At 41.6% G+C, this 25,975-nt stretch overlaps 1 protein-coding gene across 6 annotated transcripts; it reads right to left on the bottom strand.

Annotated features, from left to right (window-relative positions):
- Nucleotides 1-846: 846 nt before the first annotated feature.
- On the bottom strand, nucleotides 847-25,975 carry NFE2L2 (NFE2 like bZIP transcription factor 2). Of its 6 annotated transcripts, none has more exons than XM_080347161.1 (6): nucleotides 25,808-25,946; nucleotides 10,028-10,124; nucleotides 6,388-6,657; nucleotides 6,128-6,223; nucleotides 5,265-5,444; nucleotides 847-3,254 (listed from the first exon to the last, which is right to left on the bottom strand). In XM_080347161.1, the coding sequence occupies exons 3-6, from the start codon at nucleotides 6,652-6,654 to the stop codon at nucleotides 2,049-2,051; spliced, it is 1,749 nt and encodes a 582-aa protein (XP_080203287.1). In that variant the 5' UTR covers nucleotides 6,655-6,657; nucleotides 10,028-10,124; nucleotides 25,808-25,946; the 3' UTR covers nucleotides 847-2,048. The 6 variants fall into 6 exon arrangements, with proteins under 6 accessions (XP_080203287.1, XP_080203290.1, XP_080203288.1 ...); XM_080347164.1 differs by lacking the exon at nucleotides 25,808-25,946 and adding an exon at nucleotides 25,182-25,566 and having other exon boundaries at nucleotides 10,021-10,124; XM_080347162.1 differs by lacking the exon at nucleotides 25,808-25,946 and adding an exon at nucleotides 25,182-25,566.

Genomic DNA, 25,975 nt, shown 5'->3' with positions numbered 1-25,975 from the left:
TACAAGATCATTTGAGGTTATTAAACCAAAAGCTGCCTGTGAAGAGTTACACTGACAGTACTGTGACCACCTGGACAATAAAATAGCATGTGAAATTCTGTACATACAGGGAAAACCAAAACTGATGCCTACATAACCACCGGCTCCAAAGTAGTTAATGCCATTCAGCTGAGAGGGCTGGGAGGCACGAGGGTGTTGTAGGAAAGTGGCAAACACCACAGAACCGTCACAACCAGGAGAACGTGCGCAGCGTCTTGTGGCAGAGCAGCGTTCATCAGAACCGTGGCTGCCTGTACCAGCCCCTGCCCTTCCTCTTTGTGTCCTTGTTCTTGGCGACACTGAGAAGGTCCATAAAAAGTGGAATGTGGAATGTGGAACGGGGATGATGATAATAAAAAAATTGTTCTTTTTGGCTGTTGTGGCCAACCATGAGAGGAGCTGCTTTCTGCTGGATATACAGCTGCATCACGGTTAAATGGTTTGGGAAATACAAACCCGAAGGCTGAGTTCATGAGCAACGTATCATTTTATTTAGCATTATTCTGTGAATAATGAGCTGATGGAAGGCTGGTTTCATAATCGCATGTCCCACTTCAAACCCATTCTCCTACAAAATTATTAAACAACCTTTGTGGGTCCTATCCTGCCCTTCTCCAGTTCTTTCTTTTTCACAAAATATACTGTAAGCTCTTGCAAAACAAATAGTTATTTATTATACTAAATGTGGTCATGTATAAATATTGTAATAGACAAAATATTCCTAAAAAGATAAAGGCACATCTGATCTGAAATGTGTTTTTTTTTTCCCACTGGTGCTCTATTAGAAGTGCCATAGGGAAGATAAAGGAAGATTATATGGTTTTTAATGTTCAGATCAATATGTATTACAAATTACACACTTTCTGTATTCAGAAAATACACAATTACCAGGTACAATGAGTCCGTTTGAAGAGTAAATGAAACGATGCTCTTGATCTGTCCAATTTTTATTCTCTTATAAATCGTACTTTAAACTCCACGATGCTTCTCGGTTAAGCGAGCACAGGTTCCCAACAGTGCAGGGGGCTGGCAGCTCATTGCCTCTTCCCATAAGCTCCAAAGTAACTGCGGTGACAATCGCTGCTCAGAGACAGCGCGGGTACAGAACAACTGCTCCAAAGGGTACAGAACTTCTAGTTGAAAAACGTGTAATGCTGACAATGTCTTAATTAACACATTTTAAATGCCTTTGGAGGAGAGATCTGATCATGGATTTAAGTAGTGTTTGAAGAGCAAAACAAATTATGTCAACCTACATCAACTGGAAACAACTTTCTGTTCCACAATCCTTCCACCAAATGGCAGTTAAAATGAGGCTGAACAAAGCGTCAGTGAGACCAACAACGCTGTGTGACATATTGCTGGTTATTAAGCGTATTTGTTACACAAAGACTTAGCCTTGGAAAACTAGTGAGGATTTCCCTACTTTAGGGAAATAAACGTGTGTGAAGTAGAGTTAAAAACAAAAGTTTAATGAACTGATAAATCAAACTCAAGCATTATCAACTTTTATACTAAATTAAAATAATATATTAAATATAAAGCCAGTATAAATGTGTAAGAAAAACGGGAAACAAACACTTGCATATTTATAAAAAAAGTACCAGAAGCCATACTGGTTGTCTTGCAAGAAATTATATTTAGAAGGCTAGAATCATTTATATATATATCAAATAAATCTATGAATATAACAAGAGATAGGAACAGTATATAAATACGGTATCTTTAAATATTTACATGTATATGGAAACTAGGCAAAGTGGTGCTATAAGAAGGAAACATCTGTTATAAAAGTGAGATTACAAATTTTGCATACATCCATCTGCATTACACTATTCATTTTAAACTTGCCTCTTCCATAAACTAATTATTAGCTTCAAAATTATCATTGCATAGAATTACTTCAAAAATATTACCTAATTCTGCATTCCACCTCACAGTACAAACTATCAGGATAATGATACAAAAATACTAACTCGGAAAACAACAGTAGCCAGTTGTGCTGCCCTTCAAAGTTTAGTCTCTGACTTCTTGCTTTTAGGAACAAGGAAGACGTTGCCATCCCTGGTTTGCTGCAGGGAATATTCGCTAGGAGAGTAGGACTTCCCGTCCTCATCACGTAGCATGCTGAACACCTCCAGGTACAAAGTGGTTAGTTGCTTTTTCATCTGACGAAGGCTTTTGTCATGCTCTCCTTTTTCCTTCAGCAATTTCTCTTTCTCATCTTTTAGGTTACTCAAGTCTTGCTCCAGTTCCACTATATTTTCCAGTTTTCTTTTACGGCAATTTTGAGCAGCCACTTTGTTCTTGCCTCTCCTGCGTATATCTCGAATAAGCGCGAGCTGGGCTTCGTTGAACTGCTCCTTAGACATCATTGCATTGAAGTCATCAACAGGGAGATTGATGATTTTTTCGACAGGGAAAGGGATCTGCAGAGCTTTTGCTCTTTGCTCATCTCTCGTGAGATGAGCTTCGAGGCGGCTTGAAGGTTTATCTTTTGTGAACGGAGCTTTGGGCTGGCCTGGATTGCCCGGGGGTTCTTTCTTTGGCGTGTTCGTACACTGCAAACCAGGCGCTTGAGTGCTTGGCCCCACAGAAGAAAACACCTGCTCCTGGAGCTGCAATGAGTAGGCGCTGGCGTTGCTCTGTGGCACGCTCCCCGCAGTGCCATCAACGTCTTCCATCTCAGAATCGCTACAACCAAAAGTCTTATCTCCATGGGCAGAGGACTCCAGAGAGTGTTCAGGCGACGCTACGCCAGAACTTGCATTCAGTGAAATGCCAGAGTCTGAATCGTTACATTCTGGTGCGGTTCCTGAGTGGCTGCCATTAAAAGCTTTACACAGTGAGAAATCGGAAAGATCGATGGGTTCACTCAGAATTTCTGCGAGGGGTTGACTGATAGGCAAACGGGGACACAGCAACAAACACTTTGCATCAGTAAAGGTGCTGTAGAAATCATCACAGAAATCGGAGTTTGAAGGGGATGCGTCATTTAAAGAGTTCACACTCAGCTGGCTGGTGTCTTCTGGCGGCAAAATGCTGGAAAAGGGGTCCTCAATGCTATCCAGGAAATCTGGACCGCAGTTAACATCTTTTCTCATGATGGGTAATGAGCTGTAGTAATTATAGCCGCTGTGCATCTCTGTTGGCTTGGTTTCGGGGCCTGTGATTGTGCTTACCTCAGCCAGGTTGTCGCTTTCAATATTAAGACACTACACGGGAAATACAAGAGAGAAGTTGAGTAGCACATCACCAACCAGTGATAAAACCTTTCCATATAACCCACTAACATTACATATTTTAGCCATCAACATGCACATAAAATGGGTATTACAACATTGCTGTAACCTGGCTGACTGCAACACGCTTTTGGCACAGAGATGCAATCTAGGAAGAAGACTCGATACCTAAAGCAACAGTATGAAACAACTTGTTCTGGATGAAGCTATTTAGATTAAGACAGCAGAGCCTCTCAAACTCAGAGCAGGATGCTGGAGACCCATTCCAATGCCCTCCCGTTCTGCTGAGTTGCTGGTGCAGATCCAGGTCTGAACGTCTCACAAGCAGCACTGCTAGAAACGGCAGGAGTACAGGACGTGTGAAATCACTGCATGAGACTTAATGCACATTACTCGCACACAATTACTTGTTGCACGCTTAATTTCATGCTACGTGATGGATATCCTCAAAGGACAAGACTGCTTCAGGATTTACTAAATGAAACAGCTGTTCAGTGCAGAGAAATGTAATCCTCAGTGAAATAAAGAATACGAACATAAAGCCTCGCAAACATTAACTCACGCCACATACTTTTAGTTAAGCCGGCTGACATCAGTGTGAGCCACGGAGACCATCAGGCTGATGGGCTTCCAGTGGCTACCAGCCCCACGTGCTTTCCAGCGGGGTGGCATTTGCTTAACTGAAACTGCAAGAAATGTGCCTGCTGTCCCCAAAGAATCAGGCAATTACCAGAATGATTCTGTTTCTCTTAAGAAGGGACCACACACTGATTATTTAACCAGAGATTGTTCAAGGCTTAAACTGAGGTTTTGAACATGAGGACTGGTTTTTTTTACATTTTCTTCAAACATAATCTGTAAACTGCAATGCCCTCAATTTAATTATCTCACTTCTTTCAGGAGATTATTCAATTATTATTACAAATGACTGGAATAGGTAATTTTGGTTTGGTTTGGTAGTGTATTTTCAGCATCACTGCTGCCTCTTCACAGCCACTTGCCCTTGTTACTTATGTGGGGCTTTTAAGCCAACCACGACAGTAGAGATTAGGAAAACTGGAAAATGTTCAAAAACACAAAGAGAAAAAGTAAAGTGGCAGAAAAAATGCAGTTCCTACAAACACCTTCTTTGGTTTTCTCACTATGAGTTGGATTTACAGGTATTCCACTGAGCAGTCATCTCTTGTGTTAACAACAAGTAGAGCAGCATCATGCTGAAGCATTATGACATTCTACAACATACTTGAAAATAAATTCACTCAATTTTATAATCAAATCTAAGGAAAATATAAATAAAAACATATGGATAGGAGAAAAAGAACCCCTAGATGTCTCCTGTAATGCACAATTTAGAAATATAGCAAAGTGATTTTTTTGTTGAAATATTCCACTCATCTACATGACATTATTAGTTCTTCCTGCACATATATGAACAGTAGTTATATAACTATACCTGACTCTTCTATGTGTCTAAATATACGTTCTATTATCATCTTTACAGGCCCTTTTCCTTAGATAAAAGTTGAATGCAAAAGTAACCGTAAAAGATTCACACAGACACAGTAAAACCAAACAACCAAAACAACATTTACAGTAATGCTTGTGGAAACAATTCCTGGTTTAAATCTATAATTCAGAAGCTCCATTTTTAAGCAGCTGAAATTTCAACCATGATGAGGCTGTAACAAGGTGCATACAGATGCAAACAATGATTTGCTAAATCTGAGGAAGTTCCGATTGGGAAGATACATCGTGTTTCACTAAGGCCTTCTGCTAAGCAACTGATTTCCTTCCTCCTACATTTTTTCAATATATTATTTTTAAGAAAATTAAAGCTCATATTGAGTTATAGACAACCTATGGGTGTAGGATCCAACACGACAGTCATGATCACCATCTGTTAAGATGCTCTTGTACTGCAGTCCATACTCTTCCAAAATATCATGCTATTTTTTTAAGGTCTTTATCACACTAAACCTTTACCTGTAACTCTGTAAGGGACAATAATTCTTCCCAAACTTGCTCTATGTTCTGCATATTCTCCGCATCAGTAAGTGGAACTAGAACAGGTGATTCAGGTGGCTGAGTCTGATCAGAGGAGATGAAGACTGGGTTGCTATCCACCTGAGCAGGATCCAGTGACTCAAATACAGCTGAAGAAGCCTGGAGTGGTCAAACAAACAAACAAAAAAATCAACCCTCCCCCAAACAAAACAGTAACATCAACCAAACCAAAACAACCAAAACAACACAACACTTTGAATTTTCCAAGGCTAAAACCTGGCTTTGGGTATTCTACAATTTCTTCAGAACGGACAGGTATTTCCTAACAACAAAAAAATATTTGTAAATAACGGGAATACAAAAATATTCCTATGAAAGGAGTTCTCATATTAAGGGAAGAAATGGTGGGGGTGGAAAAAAAGCTAGAAACTGAATGTGGCTGGTGAGGGGCTTCCCTTTACACATCCCATAGCGAGGGTCAGCACCTGGGAACTAAGCAGCTCAAACACACCAGCTCCGGAGAGCTGCACAACGGCCACCGTGACAAACTGGCCCGGTCCAGCCACGCTGTTTGCAGCAGCCGGAGCAGCTGCCAACAGCTGGATCCACAGCAAGCCCCGGCTGCGGGTGCAGGCAGCAGAAGACAACAGCAGCGCTCCGCTCCCTCCGGATGCAGCCCGAGTTTCAGCCTAGGGCGGTGCTTTATTCCAGATGGAGTCAGCTTGGGGACAAAAATCATATCACAAACCAATATTTTGGTGAAGACAAATCTTAGTAAGGGAAGACATGAGACTGATCCCCTAGAAGACCACCCGCAAAACCACTGCATTGATTGTTTTTACCTCATCGTCCTCCAGAAATGGGAAAGCTTCTGCCAAGAGCTGCATGCAGTCATCAAAAGACAAGGCCTCTGCTTCTGGTTTTGAAGTCTGTGTGGTCTAAATAGGAAAGCGACGAAAAAATGTTACTGTATCTTTGCATAACTGAAGAATCTTCCATTACAGTAACAAATGCAAATCCATTTTAGGCAACCACTCGCATTATGGCTTCCTGTGAATGGAAAAAGGTTTAAATATGCTCACAAACGCACATTAGAGTTTACCTGAGAAAAATCTATCGGTGGCTCAGTATTTTCTGCCTGAATGTGCTGAGCCGGCTGAACTGGAACAAACTCCCCCGTCTCTTCGTCTAACTCCAACTGAGCCAGCAAGGCTTTCTCCTGCTCTTTTTGGAGCTGCTCTTGTCTTTCCTTTTCGAGTTTCTTCTGTTTCTCGAGTTCATACTCCTTCTGTCGTTGACTAAAATCAAAAACTTCACGCCTTGCCCCAAGGTCTATATCTTGCCTCCAAAGGATGTCAATCAAGTTCATGTCCTGTAATAGAAATGATTTTTTAAGCAAGCGTCCTCCCCAGCAAAACTGGTTTAGAACAACAGCAAAGCTTTTAAAGTCTCTATTAAACAGGTACGCTCATGTAACCAAGGCTGCTTCTCTTAATCCTACAAAATTATCTAAGTGAAATATGGCTCTGTACAACCTCTCTGAAGTGTGCGAACTGATGGTTTGGTCGCTGTGGGCTGAACGCAGGCTCAGAGACACGAAGCAATTTGTTACAACTGGTAAGGTAACACGTGAACTGAACAGAGAATACATACATTTTTTCCTAAGTTAGCTCATAGAACGCATGAAGCTATAAAATGAATTATGTCACATTAAGAAAGTCATTTTTAAGAGAAAATAACAAATTTAAAAGTTTGCCCGTGGAAATTTTTTTTCAGTATGATCTTATAATACTGTAAAAGCTGATTAAAAACATGACAGGGGCTGTCTGAAGTGGGTCTAACAGCCATACTGCACAATGTATTCTAAAATATTTATGTTCCATCCTGCTACTAAGTATTAAAGGACAGGAGAACAGGGCTTCAGAGCCAGAGGATAACCAGAGCCAGAGGATAACCTGGTCTGAAAGTCACCAAGTGACATAACATCACTGTAGAACTAAAAACAATTATTGAGACTGTTACTAAAAAATAATGATTTAATAATAATTACTAAGAAATAATAATTTAGTCTAAGTTGATGGCCTAGTGCAGTTGGTTTGGAGCAGCTGAGTATAAACTAGAGGCCAATAGGTGTCAAATTTTGGTAAACCATTTGGCCTCTGGCTTGTCACAGCGTCAATCATTGCCAGACAGCTAACGATGACCTGTATTTATTGGAGACCAGTGATCTCTTGTGCCTGTAGTGTTTCAGAAGACAAATTAAACTCTGCTATTTAGAGAAATCCACCCCCTTAATATTATTTTATTTGGCTAGAAATTATTTTAATTTTTTGCACATGGGCTTTTTTAGTGAGAGGCGGGTTGGTGAATTGCTTTGGTTTTTTTACTGTTCAAACAGTCGGTATTTTTCAGGGCTAAATTTGGATTACTTCTGTGAAGAAAATCTAGCACTCAAAAAATCATCGCTTTCGATGTCAACTGACACAGAATTTTAATACTTGGTGGCCAAAATTGTCAGATGGGTACATGCCAACCATTTCTAGCTGGTGTCCAGGAGTTTTGATTTTATGGCATGTTTCATTATTCTTAACATGACCCTTCAGAGGCAGCACACAAACATAATGTTCAGTGTAGGGCACTCTCACCAGGCTGCACACTACAAATAACATACCAAATGCCACATGTCATTTCAAGAGAACCTTACTGCTTGAGTGAACAGCTCTACACCCAAGATACATTCATTTGGCCACCATATCAAATTAAAACATTCCATTAACTCTAAAGACTATTTTTGAATAGAGAAGCAAAGTAACCTCAATGTCAAGTCACGCTGCCATTCAAAATGATCCCTTCTGTACGGCCATTACAGCAAAAAGCTTTAGGGCAAGTCCACATCTGAACAAAGCAATTCTGTGTTCTCATTTCTTTATTAAAAATGCTACACTATTAACACTCCTATTTAAACATTGCACGAACTACCTCCATCAGTTACTAAAAAAATTACTTTTCTCTAAAATCAAGCAGTTACATCAAATATCTGTGTGTAAAACAATGCAGCCATTCCCAAATCTAAGACATATTTAATATACCTTGCTGGGGGAGACCACACTCAGCTTTAATGGCCAGCAATGAAGAAGCTGAAACAATTACAGTAGCTGCCCAACACAATGTTTGGTCTCTCCAAATTGGCAGGGTAAAACGAACTAATTAAGTTCTGCAGTAATTGGAGATATTGCAATATGGTATAGTTTCATTAAGGGCCCGTAGTTTACCAGCTGCTCATTGTCTCCTTCTGCAGCAGATTCAAAACTGTTTCCCAGTCTCAAAGCATTTGCAATATGTTCTAGATAAAACTGCAGGATCTGGATTTTAGGGCTCACTTCTGAATTATTCATTTACAAGGCACCATTTAAAATGTGACTCAAAAGATTTTCTGTGTGTATCATGCACGAGGCTGTGAATTAACAGAGCTGCTTTCCTCCCCAAGTTGCAAAAGCCTAGAGCACAGAAATAGCAGAACTGGTGCTCAGTTTCAGTTTAAATCGTGAAAAACAAAAGTGATGGAAAAAAGAGGCACAGAAGCCTTAGCATGTTTTCCTTCAGAAGAAAAACCACTTAGCCTTAGCACACAAACTGAAGTCACAGCTATTAAACCTTTCAGCCACACTACTGGCCGTATTCCTTACTAAAATAAGTAGCTTTGGGTGCTGCCTGGTTTGTGGGATGAGAGGCCTCCAAAGCCACCAGCTGACCAGGGACAAGGTGGTGGCTGAACGCCAGCACCTCCAGCACCACCACTGTGTGTCGGGAGCAACCGGCCCAGCAAGCGGAATCACATTTGGAATGAACATGCTTGCCTGTTTTCCAGGATGGTCAAGACCTGGGCTGTTGTCTGAGAAATACAGCAGCACTGATCGGCTCCTGTCACCATGTTTCCAGGGATCACATTCAGCCCCGTGTCTTGTCTCGGGCAAGGAGCTGAGCTTTGCTGCCCCGTGGGGTGCTCTGCCCTGGGGGGATGCTTGTCAGGGGCACCTTTTTTGAATATTATTTAGTTGTTGCGTTTGTGGCACATAAAACCAAAAGGGTAGGGGTTTTTTAACTACTAAGTAATTGGAAAAGAGCCCGCCTACTTTCAATTAGAAAGTTCTATATAAATACAGCAATATTAGCTTTCGAATAACAGTTTGAGTAATTACTCTTCACATGAATGGGTTGCATGGAGGAAGTGTTCTTCTGTTCAATATGCTAATATGTAATATCATAAAATAGCACACTGATTTAAATATTAACCTGCCATTTAACGCTTATCTATAAGCTCAACCAATGCTTTTAGTAATATTGCCCTTGAGAAAAAAAAATCTAGGCACTAGTCCAAAGCCGCAGGTCAAAGTTAATGGAGTCAACATTGACCAGTGATTCAGTAAGCAGTGAATCACAACCCCCAGCACGAGGTGATGGCAGAGAACCAAAAAAGAAAAATTTTTAAAACTGCAGTCTAAAGCAAATATTTTGCAATTTTGTTCCTTCAGCCTCCCACATCCATCCTCTTTAAATTATTTCTCTGCCTTGTTGAACACTGTCACACACATACACAGAGACAACCACAGACATAGGCAAGCGCTCTATTTTAGGTTTATCGCTGAAGCATTTTTCCCCCTCCACTGTGAAAGCAAAAATAACTGTGTATTTGATGCCTGGAGTGTTTCACTAAAGCTATTAAAAGGTATTTTACTTCTTGCCTGTGCAACAGCTACCCTCTGATTTGTAGACGCCTCAACGTGATGTGCTGGTCTCAGAAAGATTCACTTGGAGGGACGAGCGAGCACGGATTCACATCTGAAACAGAGCACGAGAACCGAGAGCCCCGTGAACGATTCACCTGCCCCAGAGGCTGCTGCTGCCCCTCTGAGCCGCTTCTGACCGCTCCTGACCACTTCCCTCCGTGTCAGACCTATTTACTGTAAAGGCGCCAGCCGTTCCTCATGTGACAGAGTCCACAAGTGCCCGTTTGTTCTTTCCCCCGTTGTGCAATTCCTGGAATTGCATCAGAGGAAACGCTGGGTCTGGCAGCACGAGGGGCGGGGGAAGGACCCAGCCAGAGCTCAGCCCTTGCGCACTGAGCACCAACGCCTTGATTTAATGTATTACAGTAACATGGTTTTAATCCATTTCCCAAGCAGGCAAACCATGATTTTGCTTATAATATCTTCTCCACAAGTTTGCAAACAGACAGAACTTCTCCGGACAGAGGACATGCTTTGCTTTCCCGTGACCCATGTAAGCAGGAGGTGCCTTGCACTCATGGTTTGATTTTTTTTTGTTCATTTACTGATATGCTCTTCCACCACATTGATAGCTTAGTTTGGACATACAAAGGCACTTCTAATAAGATAAACATAAATGTTAAACAATTCACATTAAGCCACCATCTGGCCCCCAGTGGAAATTTTCATGTTTTAGATTTACATATCAGCATTTGCCATCTGGGCAGAGTCTGTTATACATTTTATGAGAAAATCTCTGACTACATTGTAAAGTTTGACAATTAACTCTTATTGCTCCTAAGTGAACATGTTTGCAGGAGGGTGAACAAAGGCAAGGGACCCTGTTTTCATGTTACTTTCATAGACTGACTTTTGTGCTTTAAACAAAATGCCAATCTTTCATTTCATCCCTGTTTGATTTATCTGACTGGTTTTGTTTTTGTTTGGTAAATAAGCCTTTTACAGATACCACTGGTAAAAACATCCAGCAGCGAAAACAATCCACTGTATCTCAGACAGCACTTTCAACCAGTTATCAGCTATCCCCTACATGCAGAGCACATTTACTTCTTAAAGTCAAGCCTTTTGCAACATAAACTGGGATAACACCAGCAGAATCTCTTCACCAGGCAAGGTTTTGTTGTGCTTGCCCACAATCCATTAGCACCTCACTCCAAGAAGAGAAAAGATTTCACATGCCAGCACAAATAAACTTCAGAGCTGAAGAGGCACCAAATCAATGGCTATTGCAGCCAGCAGGGAGCTCGGACCAGGACCACACAAAAAGCAGAAAAAACACTCTTACAGCTCACTCACAGAATGAGAGATGACAAAGTATCCCCCAGTTCCTATTTGTTTTCCAGAAAGTGAAAGGAATGAACAAAAAGCACCTTACATTTTTGCTTTGATAAAAAAACAACAACATGTGGGAAGTGAGGATCAAGGACCTGAGATGCTCCAAGGCAAGACTAAAAGGCAGGGGATGAAGCAATAAAGCAAGAGAAGGAGCTGGAAGCATCTTAACACTTCAGAAAAGCACAGGCTGCACAAGCAACAGCTGAACGTCTACCCCTTTTTATCCTCAGGAGGAACTGATTTTAGTCAAGTAGGTTTTAAGAAAGATTTATAAAACATGTGATGTCTTCAGAAGATCTCTGAAATCACCATAAGTAGTGGTTTTCTAAATATTTTTCAAGGTAAGTTACTTATTTAATTACAACTCATAATTACAGAAAAAAATCCTGGACACATAAGCCTCCTGCTTCAGAGAAAGCACTGAAAGCAGATAAAATTAGTCCAACACCCGTAACTTTTCTAAAAACAACTGAGTTTTGAAGCTGACCCATGATTTTCAATCCCACACAACTGGAAATTGAAGAACAAAAGTTAACTCAAGAATGAGGAAGGGGCAGTGAGGACATAAAAACCTTCGAACGAGCAGCTGCCCTTATGAGAAGAACAGGGGAAAGGGAATGGCAGGAGCTATTTAGGCTGGAGGGCAGAGGGGTACAGCAGCAATTTTAGCTGTCTGGATTTAGGATTTGGAAGTGTGACAGCACAGACAGCTGTCAAACTAAGCCACATGACAGCAACCTGTGATTTGTGAACACACAAGGTCACATCCCCGACTGCCCTGTGGAGCTCCCTGCTGTCCCACATTCTTCTCCAGGAGCTCCCAGGACATCCAGAAGGAAATGGTGCTTGGGTGGGTGTGAGAGGGTGTCTTTTTTTCCCGTCTTTCATACCTGTGCCAGTTACCACTGGTGTAACTGGACTGACACTAAACCAGTACACCATGACCACAAACCAGCCTGCTTCTGCTTCTTCATGCCCATATGTTCTTCCTAGACGTAAAAAGTCTTTGGATGCCTGATCTCTTGGTCAACATTTAAGCCCAGGCGGGCTAACTTACCTGAAAAAGGGCTCTAGAAGTGTTGCGGAGCCATAGCTTTAGAGAACTGACATTGTAAGGGAGTTTCCACTCCATGTATATATAAATAAGCCTGTTGAAAAACATTGACCATGTGCCTTGGGACATTCTTTTGCCCAGACAGAGACATAAGAGCAGTCCCTGAAATGTTAGTGCTTGTAGGCAAATTTCATTTTCTTACTGAAGTAAGAAACCTCTAGAATGCTTTGCCAGGCCAGGAACAGAAGTTGTCTTGATATTTCATTAGCCAAAAGCACTTGGCCTCTGTTTCATCCTGACATCTCATATTTCAGACTGTACCTCCCACTGTATTTCAGCAGAGTCTACCAATAAATGTTAAATTGTTCAGGATCTACTCTTACAAATTAGATTAGTTGAAAAACTCCTTGGCTGGATCGTCCAGCATTCTTAAGACAGTTTCACTACAAGCCTTGTCAGGGCATTATTCTGACAGGGAAGGGGGAGGCTCTGCCCATCTGGAAGGACAATCCTCCCCTGCAAGTGCAATTCTGGACACCACTCACCCACTCACCCAACCCTCACTCCAGAAATAACTCCTCTGAGAGGGGGATGATTTACCTATTTCACCTGAAGCATCATCTTCCAGGAATGGCATTGACAAAGGCTACGACTGTAAGATCTGTACAGCTCCCAACAGGCTGCTCATGGTCATTAATGTACTAACATCATTCCAGCCCAAAAAGCTGCAAAATCCTAATGCTAACAGTAGAACAAGACCACAGCAGGTAAAGAAAAACACCCTCATCTGAAAGACAGCAAAGAGAAGGGCAAGAGGGGACACAAAGAGCAGTTTACTTCCACACTTGAAAACAGTCTTCTTTTTCTGCAAAACCCAATCAATCCTCACCTCCATGAGACTCCTTAAAATACTGAAAGTGTGCGAGAGCCTCAGAGCCCCCCGTCCAGCCTGGGGCATGGCAGCAGGAGTGACATTCTCCTCCCTGGCTCATTAATCTCTGGAGACAGAAATACACACATTTATCCTTTTCCCACCAATTTGGTCTGCCTTGAGATGACCATTTCTGGTACAACAGATTCTTGCTCAGCACTGCACATCTTTTTGCAAGAAGGTTGTTTGGTGCTCTGTCTCAGACACTCCAGAAGTAGCTGTGTTTTTCTGAATTGTTTAATCAATATATATTTTAGAAGGTAGCTTTGAAATAATAGAGTTTATGATACAGTATGCAGTTTTCCATGGGCTGAATGGTCCCAAGACAGATCTTGCCTCAACTTTTTTTTTTTTTAAGCAGGGGGGGGAAGGCAACAAACCCCATTTCATTCACATGGCTTACAGAAAGCAATCTTACATCTGACATTGGTACTTCTTTGTGTAATACCTGATTGTTCAATATTTTTCAATAATTTATAATATCCATGGCCAAATCTGTCACACATTGTATTTTCTCCAAATTCCCCTATTTCTGCCTTAGCCTAAAGGAAAAGTCAGAGTGAGGTCTCATGTTGTGAGCTGATGGTGATAAAATTCTCCTGAATAAATATAACTATGCCCATATTTACAAGCACTGCCCTCGTTGCTAAGCAAAAGCCAAAAATGGCCACGGGTGCCATCGAGCTTCTTCAAACTTAGTCTCTAAATCTCCTGACATCCCAGAGTGCTTTCTGGAATATCAGTATCTGAAGTAATGAATCTTGCGTGTTTTCAGAGCTTTGCTCTGTATTCTTCCCTTTTCAGGTCTCAATTATATTGTGTTAATCTAATATTCACTTTTCCACAGTATATTTGGCTAGTATAAAAGTGTTTTGATCCCTTCCACTCAAATTTTGAATCCCGCTTTCAGCTTAGAGCCATTTCCTTGCCACTTTATCTTGCATCAGCAGCATTACAAAATGATGAAGTCAATAAGCACACAAAGTTAATGTGTATTCAAGTTACAATCTATTACACAAGTTGCATAATGAAACTGGGAGGCTGGCAAGAATATGGGATTGTTTTATAAATGAGTGGGTTAGGCTGTTTGTTTTTACATGCTTGATACATCAAAAAAACTCTGCTGTGTTGCCTCAGCAAGTAAAGTGAGTGATTCTGCTGTGGAGAACTTTCTAGTTTTTGTCTCATCACCATGTAGCATACCATGTAACTCCATTTTGAAAGGTATTAAATAGCAGCCATCTCAGACAGAAGTCTACTTCATTTCAGGAAAAGCTGAACTTAATGGCTTTATTTGTGTCTGGTTTTTTTTTCCTCCCAAGTAAAAACTGCATCATAAAGAACCCACGACATTTATTGAATTTTGTCATTTATACAACAAAATAAAAAACAAAACCAAACAAATCACATACAGCATCTGAAGATACTGCTGATCTTTTAACCATAGGAATACAAAAGCCTTTGTGTCCCAATTCATTATATATATTGAACCTACAGTACTTGGAAAACAATTACCTGTTAAATTATTATCTTCAAGCTACCCTGTTGTACCCACCCAGGCATGTGCTGTGTGTGGATATTGCCACAGGCTACACATTAGTTTATCTACAAGAGGACTTGTTTATAATAATGGCTCAGTCATCTGGGAAACACGATCCAGTCCAATTATAGCACACTCTTATGTCCAGTGAAACAAACCAGTAAGAAAGAAAAGATGAACAGAGAAACAGATAAAAGAGCCTAAAAAACCTCAGATAACATAGATGAGGTTGTATTCACCTTGGGTTATAACCTATTAGCCACTACTTTGATTTCATCAGGATGACATACTTTTTGGAAAAGTGTTTCAAACCATGCATGAAAACAGCGTGTGAGTCAAAATATTATCTGGGTGTATTCAGAAACTCTCTTCTACTAAACATTCTCACTGCACTGGGATCTTCTTGTAAAGCCCCAATTTTTAGCTGTAATTTTGCCAATGACTGGGCAAGTTACAGGGACAGGCACCAGATGGGACAACATAGCTGCCCCGCAGCCTGGATGTGGAAACCATGTGCTCTGGTATTAGAAGAAACATGTCACAACAAGTTCCACTTCACTGATCTCACAAGTATCTTACTTTGATGTTGTTCATGGGCCAAAGGACAAGTGCAAACAAAAGGAATACCTGTGTGGGTTAGAAAGCAAGACTGGAGGGTTAAGCATTCAGTTCCACTGAGGGGAATACAGCCTGCTCCAGAGGTTGTCAGCTGTGACATGTTCTGCATGTCAGCCCACATCTGGCAAAGTACATAAGTGCCCACCTCCCACTGCAGCCTGTGGGGCACGGGTGTTAAATACCTTTGTGGGTCAGAGTCTTGCAATTATTATGCACTTTTCACATACACAATTTATACAGATTACGCTAAGAATTTAGTGTCAGTGCACAGTTTTGAACAAATAAGCAGCGCTTGTTTTTGAGTGTTCAAATACACTTAGAAAGGTTATTTTGTTTCTACAATAAGAAAAAAAAAACCCACACGTAGACAGAAAAAAGGCCAAAAATACATTGCTATTCAACTGCTCACCACTGGACAGTACAGGATTGTAACAGAATCGAGGAAGAGAGGCCCAGTGTGGCAAATTTTTGCTGTGGTGACACTATCTTTCCACACAACTAATTCACAGTTAAATGGTTTGACACTGTGCACAGCCTTTATTAATGACATACTACAGAAGAGCTTCAGTAAATAACAACACTGTTCAACTGTGTACTGATGACCAAAAATGCTCTCCCTGAATTTACATGAAACATCACAGAAATTATTTAATTTGCATGAAAGGGATTTGTATAGCTTTCCCCCTTCCCGCAGCCACACATTATGAGAGTTGTTTTTCCATAGTATGAGGTAAGGACAGATTTTAGTCATTTTCTTCAGCACTTGCAATTCACATTTTTCTCAGCAAAAAGCAAACCTCTAGAAGCCATCAACCCCCACAAAGGTTCCAGGAACCTCTTCCACTTGAAGGTCCTGCAAAGTTAAAACACAAAACCAGAAAGCTCAAGAAGGGCCAACAATATAGACATCTACATGCCAGTTTATCGTTTTTACACACAATGACAGCTTTTGCTTAAAAATGGTAAACCCACTGCGGAAATGAACAAGACTGTGTACAAAACTAAAGCTTTGTTTCTGCATGGTGCAATCCAACCCTCACTTTTTCAAGTCCTGCGCTCCACCAGCACTTACGACAGCCAAAACAATACTGTTTGTCATGAATAAACATGTCAATATACCTCTTCCATCCATAAGCAGCAAACATACTCCAGGCATGTTAATATGCTTAACAAACCTTAAATACGAAGGGAGAGGCTACCCAGTTTGCAAGTGTACTACACTATAGACTGTTTCTAAAATCTTCATTTACAGCTGATGTTTCTAGTAGTAGACATCACAGAAGATTTGATTGCTTCCCAGATGTAATTAGAATCAGTTTGTTGAGCAAGATGTTTAAGAAGATCACTTGTAAAATAAGAAAATATGGAATGCAAAGAAAATGTCAGGTTTGGATCTTGAACAGTTTTCTGCCTTTTGGTCAAAACACTTGACTTCCTTATGCCTCAGTAAATACTTGGGGAAAAAAACAGATTACAGCAAATTAAGAGTAAAAATGGCAAGATTCTAAAATTTCTCTATAGCATAGTTAATTCAGACAACGAGAGATAAAGATCTTGTTATGGTAAGTCACTGCTCACAGAGTCAGCTACAAACTGTTAATTCTGTAATTACTACCTGCATTTTGTAAGACCTTGTTCATCATCTTGGCCACATATACACTATTTATTAAAAACTCTCATCCCAAGCTCCATTTTGAATTTAAAATAACTCTATGGTTCTGACCTTAGTAACAGAGTTTTTCAGAATAATTTAAAGCACTCTATTAAAAGTTTCATTATTTAAGTAGCTCCCATTCTTCATTTTGCCAGCAAAAAAACTGTGAGAGATAAAAGATGTCTAGAGATGTTTGTATTGTTTATCAGCTGAGCAAGGATTCCTCACAGCAGTAGGTGCAGACTGGATTCCTGAAGTGGGAGATGATAAAGGATCACAGATCGAGCTGGAAACATTCTGTGGAACTACAACATCTCACTAGAGTCACAACTATTTATACTAGTTGAAGAAGTGACCTGACAATATTCGAGCTCAAATACTAAAACCAAATTGGAAAGCACAGCATCAGAAATCGCTATGCTGTAATTCTCTCTGTCACACTTTATACAGCTATGAGGCACCTAAACATGACATGCATTTCCATAGCGAAATAATTCAATTTAAACAATTTGGAAGACCAGCTGTCAGAAGTTATGTCCTGGCTTCAAATAGAAGTTCTGTTTTATCATGTCACGCTATTTTAATAGTACCATTTTTGTTACTGAAGTACTTCCATTTTCATCCTTAGGTATCATAAATCCTACTTGTTTAAAAAGCTTACTCAAGTTTATTTTACAAATACCAGTGGGATAATCTCCCAGAAACTCCTCAGCTGACACAGATCTGCTCAATACCCATCTACAGCAGAAAAACAAAGTGCAAATATAATTCAATGTTATAAAACACAAAATATGTCTCTGTGACTCATGTCAAATAATTAACAGAAGGCTGCATTAGGGTCTACAGTACACTTGTTCCAAGGACACTTAATGAATATGTTAAGTGCACAGGTGCACACAGATCAGTCACTATTTCTGTGATACCAGTGAAGGAGAGTGGTAGTGTAACAAGCTGGGGTGGTATCCTACCCCTGATTAGTCTCAGATAATCTTTGCCACTAAATTCTCCCCGTTCTCCTCCCAGCTGTGAAGCTTCTGAAGAATTGTCACACATCTGAGGTGAGCTGCACCAACCTTCAGACCTGCCCGTCCACGCACCCTACCACTCTCTTTAACCCATCTTTTTATTATTCAGCTGATTGTGGAACATGTTATCTGGTCACATAACCGCATGCAATATAACTGGAAATACCCTGTTTTAGAACAAAATTCAGCCTTCTTACACAACAGCACATAACCAAACAGTTCCTGAAGACGAAAAGAAGGACTGACCGAGCTTCCAGGCAGCAAAAAACACAAGCCCCAGCTGCGCAGCAGACAGGACCGGCCACCTCACAGAGGAGCAGGTGGCACCCAGGGCAGCAGACTTGCATCGACCACCTGCTGCTGGGAATTCTGAATGAGGATCTTCCAGCAGCCCAAGCAGCATGCAAACTGCTCTACTCTAATTATAGCAATTAGTAGGGAGATACCAATTTTGGAGCACAAGTCTTATGAGGAGTGGTTGAGGGAACTGGGACTATTTAACTTGTAGAAAAGGAGGCTGAGGGGAGACCTTATCGCTGCCTACAACTACCTGAAAGGAGGTTGTAGCATGGAGGGTGTTGGTCTCTTCTCCCAAGAAACAAGTGATAGGATAAGGGGAAATGACCTCAAGTTGGGGAGGTTTCGAGTGGATATTAGGAAAAAATTCTTCATTGAAAGGTTTGTCAGGCATTGGAACAGGTTGCCCAGGGAAGCGGTGGAGGTGTTTAAAAGGCACATAGATGAGGTTCTTAGGGACATGGTTTAGTGATAGTGTTGGCTTGACGGCTGGACTCTATGATCTTTAGAGTCTCTTCCAACCAAAACAATTTTATGATTTTACCACAAGGATTCAAGCAAACAGAACTCCCCAGGATCTTTCTCTCATAGCTCTTTATAGCTAGACGGCAGTGATGATCTGAGCAGGAAGCAAATCAAAGTCACAGCAGTTTTTCACATAACTCAGCAGTAGAAAAGTCAACGCTTCAACATTTAGTGGGTATTAATTTCAAACCCAGCAAATAGACACACCCTTAATCATAAAACAAACCTCTTCTGAAAGGCAAGCTATCACTCAAGCTCCTCCCGAGCCAATTTCTCAAGTATGCAAACTTGGTTTTGCAAGCAGTCTCCAGGAGTGGATTTTTTCATACTTACAACAGCATGTAAAAGCAATACAACAAACAGCAATAAGACTTGGAACTGTGAGACAGAGGTGGGTCCAAGGAGGGAGAAGTTATCTTTACATTTCAGAGATATACAGAAGATACTTCCTTAAAAGGTCTGAAAGAGATGGCTTCAAACTGGTCTTACATAACTTGTTGCTGCAACGTCAGACTTTAAGGAACTTTATTTTCCTTTCTCTTCTCTTTTTTAATTGCATTGCTCATAAAAATACTGCAGAAGTCAGAGTAAAAGTCTTAAGACTGTGAGACAAGTACAAGGTCTGGTGGTCTCAACTCCCCCAGTGCTGCAATAGCATCAGAGACCATACTTCTTCAAATAGTTTAGTTTAATTGTGAGGATAGGAAACATTAGTAGCCATTTACAGCACCCTCAAAATAGCGTAGCTAAAAAAACCCCATTACTTTATAATTCCTTCTTCCCAGTATAAAAACTGCAGCTAATCAGGCCAAAAGCAGAAATCTAAATTGACATAATGAAAAACTTAAACCAGATCTGTAGTATCTAAGTTGCACTGACATAGTATTAAACTATACTCATTCTACTACAGCCTTGCCACTTAGTACTTGTGCTAGGAATTATTAATATACCACTGAGTAGCAGTTACACTCTGCTGGTAAAACAATGCTAATGTCCACTACTATTATTGAGTTATTAACATTCTTATTAGCTCCTATTAGCTTTCTAACAGCTCCAAAATCATATCAAAACACTTAAATTAACTCTTTGAAAGTGAATATTAAAGCAGAAATCAAGAGCCAAACACCAAGCACATCTATCAACACATAGCATTCAAAAAAACGTGTCAGCTAAAGAAAAATGAGCAAATATTTAACCAAGAATTCAAAATGGCTAAACACAAAAACCAGAAGATGCTTCATAAGACAAATCCTCTTCTCCAAAGTAGTCAAATAACTAAACATTTTTATCCATACTTGATGTTGTTACAGACCACTCAGTTACCCAAATTAATATTTAATTTAAATGTATGGCTCTAAGAGACTTTGCTTCCATTTGAAACAGGTACTGCTGAACTAAGCATGTCAAGGTAAAACTAAACTAATAGTGGAACAAGATACTCTGCTGGGCAATGTACTTTTTAAATTTCCTTATTTTAAAAGGTAGGAAATAAAAATGAATAAATAATTATGTAAAAACTCACTGAAACAAAGAAATCCTGAGGCAGAGCTGTCCCTGTACTTGCTTCAGTACTGTGCTGCACAGAGCAGAAATACTCTTCTTATACTTCAGAAAAACCTGAGCACTACGTGATAAATTAACTTCTTATTACTGCCGATTAATATGTGACTGTCACTAGCTGTGCTTTTTCTGTACAGAAATCAGTTAGTGGGCAGGAAAGATAATAGTGCACAATGCCTATCTTTACTTGAAATGTATCTGCCAGTATCAGTTTCAGATAAGTCTTCTACAGTTTAATGCAGTTTTATACACCGCAGATAGTGTTGCTGGCTTCATTTCTTACTGGCTGGTTTAATTGTTTACCTTAATAAAACAAATATGCCATAAAAGCATTACTGTTGAGCAACCCTGAGCAGGATTGGAGTTCACTGTATATCAGTCATCTTTGGATAACATGAATTCAAAGTCACAACTTCCAGCTCCTCCTACCTGACTTTTCATTAATCTGCATAGAAAGACCTGCAGAGGTAACAGGTGATGTGTTCTCCAAACCAGTTAAACCAGATTGTTACTGAAAAACAACTGATCTGGCCAATGTATTGTATTCTTTTGCCTTCACCTCAAGCAGTACTCTGTGGCACAAAGTCCAGCTTTGGTATAATACACTGCATCAGAAAACTGAACAGACTTCAAACCCTTTCAAGTTCTTTAGGAATGTGCTATATTAAAATAATAGGTCACTTGGGGTTGGAATGAGATTCAGGCCACAACAAACTTTAACAGGGTGATTAACCTGGAGCCTTTGGCAGACTTTTTGCTGGCTGCAATCCAAACACAGCAGCAGGGGATTAATATTTAATTTATGCCGAGAGGTTACTGTCTGGACTTGTCCAGACTAGCCTCAGCCAACACAATCATTGCAAATACATCACATTTCCACAAATTGGCCTAATTTTAGTGAATGGTTTAGTCATTTTAAAGCTTATCTTCATGATTTCAAAGGGGGAGAAAGGAAAGAAGCAGTGTTCTAGATACAAAAATCAACCCAAATCCTTCTTTGCAATTAAGCACACATCCAGTGTTACAAGCAAAGCTGGTGTCATTTGATGTCGTCATCTAAACCTCCTATATTGTCCCTAAGACCACCCTTTTCTGAGCCTGCAATTGACTCTTTTTCACTCTCCTTTAGAAATCTAATGCATTCAAAAATTTTTCAGTGACAGATTCCAAAAGCTTTTGCTGGTTTAGAGTTTGCTGGTTCTATTGAAACATGAAAATTTTACAACTATGTAGGAAAAATTACATTTAAAAATAGTATGAATCGATTTTCCTGATAAAGTATATAAACAAGTATTTCACCCAGTTCCTTTCATTTCTAGTGTTCCTTGTCATAATCTCACAAAGCCCAGCATATTCCACAAAGGTGTCCAAGACTGCAATACCTATCAAACAGATATTCTTCTGTGTTAAAATTTAAGACCTAGAACTTGAGGAATAGAAACCACAAGAAATCAAAAAGGCATTTAGGTGCAACATTAAATGTAATAACCTGACACATTTTTAACAACATCCTTGTCCTTCAGGATTATACAAAACCTGCTGCATTCTTATTCAGGATAAGTATTATACTCTTTCTATTTCTTCAATTAAAAATAAAGAAGGTACAGAGAGCCAAAATTCATTCTTGGCCATGACCATTAGTGGGAAGTGTACACAAGCCTTCCTAACCACCCACACAGTGCCATAAAAATGTCTCAAGTTGTTTAAAGCACACGAGATCATCCAGCTGCCCTCTGCTTGCACTCTATGTTCTTTTTTGTCCCAGTTTGGTCTCTTTCAAATATTATCCAACAAATTTTCAAAGCCAAACTCTTCTCTAGCTTTGAGTCCTAACCACACTTCAAGCTGAATTTTCTGAGGCAATTAGCTTCTTGCACTTCCATCAATTTCCAATATAATTGTAAATGCTTAGCACATTTTGAAGACAAACTACAAAAGAGTGTTCCTACAACAGAGAGGATATTTACTACAATAACATTGATATCCAGTTAGCTGTCCTCCTGAAGGGATTGACGCAGTCAGCTCCTATGAGTCTCCATACATTTCAGGTAAACATACCACATTGCATTGCATCTAGCACTGTCTTAACTGAAGATACTTTTTCATGAGTTTTGAAGGAAAGAAAACCCCCTCAGTTCAACTTGATATCAAGGCAGGCACAGAAGAACTGAGAGGTTCAAAATAAATGCATTTTCGCTTAAGATAAAGCTTGTCGTACTCGTTTGCTTCCTCCAGACTTGTCCATAATTTTAATAGATAACATTATATTCAGAAATTTGGATGTTTTCTTATATTGAAATGTATCTACATACATAGATAAACAGATACTTCCACAGATATCTTGATCAGATATTTCTATTCAACAGTGTTATTAAACCTCATTATCAAGAAGCAAAAACCAAAAAACCACCAAGCCAAAAACCAAAGACTTGTTGACAAGCCTTAGTAGTACACTTGTTTGCCTCCAGAATCTACCTCATGTGGAAATGATAGGCCATTAGGGAATAAAAACATAAACCCATTCACTAGACAATTTAATGCAGCATGTCCTAAGGAAAAACAAAACAAAATCAAAAACACAAACAAAAAAACCCAAACAACAAAGTATGTGTAATTCCTCACTAAAGCCCTTTAGGCTGAAAAGATCATACTAATTGAGCTGGAGATTCTTCAGGGTGGTTCTCCAGGTACAAAGCCCCCTAAGAGATACACAGGCACTCAGTTATTTGCTTACTTGGCTTTGCCAGTTGTTACAGTTGGTCTTACTTCAGTCTAAACACAACCCATGTCTTCATTCTTTGTGCTGGAAAGCAAATTCATTTTACTCTCTTCTTGTCATACGGCTCAAAACTTAACTGAAGAGCTTGTTGAGCTGTTTTACAAGGTTACAGGCAACCATTTCAACAACTTCAAATTTCCTGGAGAGAGGAACAGCTACTATGAGAATATCATGCCTTTACAAGTGTGATTTGAAACATCTTGACTCTTGTTCCATTGCACTCTTTTCTCTTAGGTGTTTTGATGTCCGTGTTACTAGTTTGTAATAGGCAACATCCCATTTCAACTCTGCATACAGAGATACATCCTATTTCCAGGCAGAGAAGTCCTTTTTTACCAAGAATAATGCAGGCAATGGCACAGCTAACTCCCTCAGAATTATGTAGCAGAACGTGGTGATTTTACATCCTAGTTGAGGAGCTAGACCAACACCTGTCTTTCACATTCACCTTTAATGCTACAGCAATTGCTACCAGGCACATAAAGAACTAAGAGCTCGTATTGCATTTGCACAAGTGCACACCCTTCCCAGCCACTGCCTTGCAAAACCTGAGGGGCTAAATGAAGACTGTATTCCTTGTCTCTCATTTTGAGCAAACACTTTATGGGAAAGGGTATTTGAATTTTCCATTTAATAAATACATCTAAAACCATACATCAAAGATGGTAATCATTTACTATCTAAAAAATGCAGCACCTTTTCAGGCTAAGTCTGCAAGGGAAGACACCAGCAGCTGCTGAGCTTAGATAGGAATATTGCAGCAGGTGGCTCAGTAGGAAGGGTTTGACAAAGCAGGCAAACGAGGAGCAAAAGCTAAGTTTGCTGGCAGAGCAGATACAGTGGATTGGACACTGTAGAAGCAGATACCCAGGAATCAGTCTGTCCAAAGATTCTCTCAGAAATGAGAGAAAAAACAATGCCGTAAATGGATACTATAGGCAAAAAGAAATTAACTTATTAAATTTATGTAGCACAGGCCAAGAGCCTGGTTTTCATTGCAGTATTTTCCAAGAAAGTGAGGAGGCAAGGTGGAGGTCATTGACATGCTACATGGGGCTAGAAAAACAGGTGGGGCATAAGTGGCCTAGGACAGTAAAGCAACAGCATTCAATGAACAGAGAAACTTAACAAGGTGTTACTTGTACTGACATACACTGAAGGACCCTCAAAAATCTCGAGTCTTAAAAGAGCTTTAGACGCAGTTTCAAATATTACTTTTTTAAACCTAATATGTAGTTGATAAGGGTATGTTTTCCATTTAAAAGCCCAAGAAAAACATGTAATGACATATACGATAAATGTAATTATATAAATTTACAATGGAGTTCAATTGTCTTTCCAGTTATTCACCCCACTCTTGTGCAACTAGTTTGCAATCCAGAAGCACTGAACTTCCCCAGCCTTCTAGAGAAGAGGCTTCATAGCACAAGAGCACGAAACACCAACACACGCAAACACGCTCATGCCTCCAAGAGCTCCGCCCCGGAGGAGACCACCAAGGCTCAGCCTCGTCCTGTGCGGAGCCCCGAGAAGCGCCCCGGCCCAGCCCCGCGAGCGGCGTGCCCAGCAGCCGAGGTGCGAGGGGAGCCCCGGCCACAGCCCCTCACCTGCGGCCCAGGCCGGTGTCACCCCGGTTCAGGCTCCTCAGGCTGCGTGTGAGAGGCTGGACCGAGGCCACCCCAGGGAAGTGCATGATTGTGCAACAGCTGCTGCCGGCCCGGGCCGCGCTGAGGGGACCAGGCCCCGGCGGGGCCGCCGCGCTACGACAGAAGGAACTCTGCGGTCACTCACCCGAGTGCGGAGCGAGGGGCGCGCGGCCACGCCGGGGGCAGCGACGCGGGGCTGCGCCTGACGCGGGGCTGCGCCTCAAGCGGGGCTGCGCCTCAAGCGGGGCTGCGCCTCAAGCGGGGCTGCGCCTCAAGCGGGGCTGCGCCTCAAGCGGGGCTGCGCCTCAAGCGGGGCTGCGCCTCAAGCGGGCGGCCGCGCCTCAAGCGAGCAGCCCCTCCGGCAGCAGGCGGGCACCTCCCCGGCCGCTCCCGCAGGGGCCGGCGCCGGCCCTCTCACCCTCCCCGGCTCCTCGGAGCTGCTGCCACCGCCCCAGGCTGCCCGCAGCGGGCAGCTCCCGCGGAGGCGGCTCCTGGAGGCCCTGACTGACCTTCCGCGCCCGGCATGGGCGGGAAGAGACCAGACCAGACCCGACCCGACCTGCCCCCCCTGGAGCGGGCGGGGGGGCTGTGTGGCCCCGCCCCGGCCCCGCCGTGACTCAGCGCGTTCGCAGGGGCGGGGCAGCGCCACGTGCTCCGCCAGTCTCGTGACCGCCCGCCCCACCCCTCGCCCGGACACCGGGCCGGGCCGGGCCGCGCCCTGCGGGGAGGGGACGGGGCGCCGGTGATCCCGGCCGCCGGCCGCGCTCTCACCTGGGCGTCGGGGGGAAGCTCGATCTCCATCGCGCGGGGCCGGGGGGCACGGAGGGGCCGGTACGACGCGGTGGCGGCTGAGCTGGCACCGCCTGTCCGCTCGCTCCGGTGCTGTTTGGGAACGGAGGCGGCCCGGCCCGGCCCGGGCCAGCAGCCGCCCCCGCGCTC

This window comes from Nesoenas mayeri, assembly GCF_963082525.1.
Source record: "Nesoenas mayeri genome assembly, chromosome: 6".
In the NCBI taxonomy this organism is placed as follows: Eukaryota; Metazoa; Chordata; class Aves; order Columbiformes; family Columbidae; genus Nesoenas; species Nesoenas mayeri.
Note: the sequence above shows the minus strand (reverse complement) of the source record. Positions and strands in the feature narration are given on the sequence as shown.